The sequence below is a fragment of the Hylobates moloch genome, unplaced genomic scaffold (assembly GCF_009828535.3).
Source record: "Hylobates moloch isolate HMO894 unplaced genomic scaffold, HMol_V3 SCAFFOLD_13, whole genome shotgun sequence".
In the NCBI taxonomy this organism is placed as follows: Eukaryota; Metazoa; Chordata; class Mammalia; order Primates; family Hylobatidae; genus Hylobates; species Hylobates moloch.
This window is the reverse complement of record NW_026652288.1, coordinates 42,414,082-42,418,275: the sequence shown is the minus strand read 5'-3', so window position 1 is coordinate 42,418,275 and position 4,194 is coordinate 42,414,082. Positions and strand designations below refer to the sequence as shown.

At 48.1% G+C, this 4,194-nt stretch overlaps 1 protein-coding gene across 1 annotated transcript; it reads right to left on the bottom strand.

The window, feature by feature from the left end:
- Positions 1–252: 252 nt before the first annotated feature.
- On the bottom strand, positions 253–2,228 carry LOC116480818 (uncharacterized). The gene has a single exon (XM_032173173.2). It carries the CDS (start codon positions 2,226–2,228, stop codon positions 1,443–1,445), a length of 786 nt encoding a protein of 261 aa, XP_032029064.1. The 3' UTR covers positions 253–1,442.
- Between the last annotated feature and the right edge of the window lie 1,966 nt (positions 2,229–4,194).

The following is a 4,194-nucleotide window of genomic DNA, read 5'->3' as shown; positions in this document are numbered from 1 at the left end:
AGAAGGATGGTGTGAAGTTTCTACAGACTTTCTGGTAAGTGATTGATAGATGAGTTTATGCTTTGTCAAGTAAAGCATTTAATTGCAAATGTATTATGTTTACACAAATAAATATTCTTAATTGGAAATAGTTTCTGAATATGCACGTAAAAATGTTATGAAATATGTCAGGCAGGCTGATTTTTAACTTGAAAACTTGTACTTTAAGAAATTGCGTCCCATCGCCTATACCATGTAGAATAGAAACAAAAAGCCAGTTATTTAATTTTTAATTTGCAACTAAACTCTTGGCCAAGAGGATCTGTTGTCCAAAATTAGATCGTGATAGCTTAAGAAAAAAAAAAAATCTTACTTTGCCAGAAAGGGAATTATACAAGGTTATCTTTATGAGTTGCTGCCAAATTTTGTTCTAGACCACGGCCCTCTGGCCTCCATTGAAGGATCAAAGTCTGGGCAAAGACAATTCCAAGTTGTAGATAAACATGCTTTTCATTTCCCTCCATTCCTTACTTTTGTCATAAGCGGTCTGGATTTTCAGGGGTAAGACTGATAGGGTTGCCAGATATAGTCATTAAAAGTTGAGAATGTGCAGTTGAATTGGAATATCAGATAAACAATTTTAAAAATATATGTAACAGACATATGCCAAAACACTGGTTATTTGAAATTCCAGTTTAACTGGGCGTCCTGTATTTTATATGACAAGCCCTAACTTCTTTAAAATAATTTGTTAACTTCCTACAAAAAATCTCTAAATGGAAGGAAAAAAAAATCCCGTAAGTTGTCTGGGCCAAAAGCAGAAGTGGCTCCATGGCAGTCAGCCTCCTCCCTAACTTGGCTTAAAAAGAAAAAGCCAAAACCAGAAGTCCCAAAAGCTTGCGTTTAAAGCGAGCTGTGCCGCAGCTTTCCCGCCTGTTTTCTGTGGAATGTAGCACTGCAGCCACCCCGCGTGGGTGGGGCTCGTATGGTTGTGTCCTTGCTGCACGGGAAAGGAGGTGCCGGAAACTTCAAACCACGGCCAGGGTACAACGTGTCCGCTTAGGCGGCGGTATGCGCCGCCATCTTCTTTGCGGGCAAAGGCCGAAAAAAGTTTGGGACTCCACTTTCCCCCGCTGAGCCGATGGAGGGCATCGCCCGCTGCCTCAGCACTCCGGTGACGTGGAATCGGGGTCCCCTCTTTCGGGGCTGATTTCTGGTAGCACGTCGAAGCCCGCCAAGGCGGGGAAAGGGGACGCCGCCTCTGTCCCGGATGTAAGATGGCTGCGCGGGGGGCGGCCTGGCGGGGCGGTCACGTGGTGAGGAGTAGCGCGCGAGCCTCCTTAAGTGATCTCTAAGGTTCGTCCGGACGCACAGGAGCAGCGGAGCGCGAGACGGGTCTTGTGTCCGCACGCGTCGAGTCGTCGCCGTCGCCACCCGGGCTATCGCCGGGCCCGGTTTCACTGTTAAGGGGTTTTCGTTTGTTCCGTTTTCGCCTCCTGTAGAGCTGAACGGGAATTCCCCGAAGGGTGCTGGGGAACGGGTGGCCTAGGGACTTCCCGGCTATGCTTTGGCTGCTGTTTGGCGGAGCCGGCAGCAGCCTCTGCGGGATGCGCCCCGGCGATTATCGGTGCCGAGAGCGGGCCGGCGGCGGGTTCGACAGCGCGGCGCGGGTGGGGGCCCAGGTGCCGGACTCGGCTGCAGCCCAGCCCCCACCGGGGTTCGGAGCAGGGAGGGGCGCGAGCGGCGCAGCTCGGGACGTGGCGGCAGCTCCTAGCGGGCGAAGCGCGGGATCGCTGCTCGCTGCCTCTCGGGGGCAGTCCAGAACCAGTTGGTGTCTGACTGCGCTTTTGCCGCCCATTTCCTGCTTTCGAGCGGCTGAGGCGACGCGCTCCCCTCGGGCAGTGGAGGAAGCGGCTCTCTCCGCAGGACACCGCTGCCTTTCTCTCTTCAGAGCGGTGGCTGACGTAGAGAAAGCCGGCTGTAACACCCGGGCGCCGGCGCCGCCTCTCATCCCCGTAGCTCTCGGGGCGCGCCGGGAGCAGCCGAGCCGCTGGGTGCTGGGCGGGGTCTCCGGTGGCGGCGCGGTGGGGAAGGCAAAGGAAAAGAAGGGGCGGCGGGCCGACGTCGGCGGCGAGGAAGGACGGAGGAGCGCCGGAGCCGCTTTGCTGCCCTCCGCGTGGTCCCGTGCCTCCCCGACACCATGGCCCTGGCTGAGGTAGTAGTTTGTGCTGTTGGTCGGGTTGTGACATTGCCCGCTGTGGAGATAACTGCGCAAGCTACTGCCTTGCTAGTGCTGGTGATGCTCAGCGCCGCGGAGGACAATGGCTGGGAATCCCCTTTGTTTTCCGGGGCGCTGCCTGGTGACAGCCCGCGAAGCCTCGGCGCCCGGCCGGTGCGGCCACCACGGAAACCGTTAGTTTCACATTTTCCGAGAAGGAATTGAAGGGAGTGGGGTGGACCGCGATCCATTTTAAAGGTTGGGAAAGAGTTAAGCCATTGGATTCCTTTTCTTGAAGGAAGGAGTGAAATTGTGTAAGATAATACAGATAACTTTTTCACCCTAAAAAATTCTAACACTTCTTTCAGCAGTTAAATGCCAAATTTAGTGTGTACCTGTTTTACTTCATTCTTTAGCTGTAGGTTGGAGTGGTGTGAGCGATCTGCAGAACTGGCATTAGAGGGGCAGAAGAAGTAGACCTGATAATTAAAGTTTATGCCTTAACATTTTAGATCTGGTTTCTGATATGCTCTCTCAGTAAATCTGAGCGTGTCTTTAAAAACGTAAACCCAAAGCAATTTAAAGTTTCTCTTTAAACTTTGCAACTCCGCGAATGAGAAGATTGAAATTATTTGTAGGTAATTGCACTATTCCGATTATTTAATGTATGAGGCAAACAAATAAATTCTATGTACAGTGTGCTGTGAATGGTTTTGTTTTTTGTTTTTTCTTTTTAGTTTAACCTTGGGGCTCAGATTCTGCTGGTGTGGTGGGTTGGTTTTTTGGTTTTTATGGCCTTTCATTCTAATGTTATGTGGTACTTACATCTTTGAGGTTTTGTATGGGAGAAGAGGACTAGGAATTGAAAGTGGTTTCTAGATTTGAGTTTAAAATCTGCTAACACTCATTTTGATTCCTGAGTGGCCACTACTCCTAATAGGAAAATACCTTTTCATAGAGAAAAAAGGTAGTTTGGATAACTAATGAAAATACCCAGTGTTCTAATACCCTGAAGTCTGCGTGGAAAACAAGATGCTTGTATTTTTACATTTTATTTTCACTGAGGGAAATAGGTGGTCAGTTTTAGTACTTTTCTTTGAAAACTGATCTGTATTTGTACAGAATAGGTAGTTTTGAATATAATGTAATCACCATTTTCTATGGTTTTCTGATGCTCAAGTTGAAAAAAAAATAAGGCAGTTCTTTAACCAAACCTTTCAGCAGGAGTTTGATGCTTTTATCATTCAAAAGTGATCTAATATATGTACCTTGATTGGGTTTGGTTTAGCCTTGAGAATAACCTTACTTAATCTGATCTCATCAGGATGGAGCCGCCTCATTGTGGGAAGGGCGGTGAAGAACCTTATCTTGAATCTTAAGATGCAGAAAATACTTGAATGTTGGCTCTTGAAGTTTGCTTTTCTTCATAGCAAAGCAGAGTAAATTCAAGGCTTTATTAAGTGCTTGTTTTCTTAAATAATGAAAACCTCTGCGTTGCTATGTCAAATCTTGGTTTATGGAGAAAGTAATCATAACATGCTAATTGCATTATGATTTTATTTTCCAAAACACTTCGTTCAACCGCCGGGCGCGGTGGCTCACGCTTGTAATCCCAGCACTTTGGGAGGCCGAGGCGGGCAGATCACGAGGTCAGGAGATCGAGACCACGGTGAAACCCCGTCTCTACTAAAAAAAATACAAAAAAAAAAAATAGCCGGGCGTGGTGGCGGGCGCCTGTAGTCCCAGCTACTCGGAGAGGCTGAGGCAGGAGAATGGCATGAACCTGGGAGGCGGAGCTTGCAGTGAGCCGAGATTGCGCCACTGCACTCCAGCCTGGGCGACAGAGCGAGACTCCGTCTCAAAAAAAAAAAAAAAAAAAAACTTCATTCAACCAACCGAGGTAATCAGCCAACCCACTACACTCTTAACATTTTTATGGAGAATCAACAGTTGTTAATCTGCACCCCAAAGTATAACAAATTCTGCTGGTAATTTAA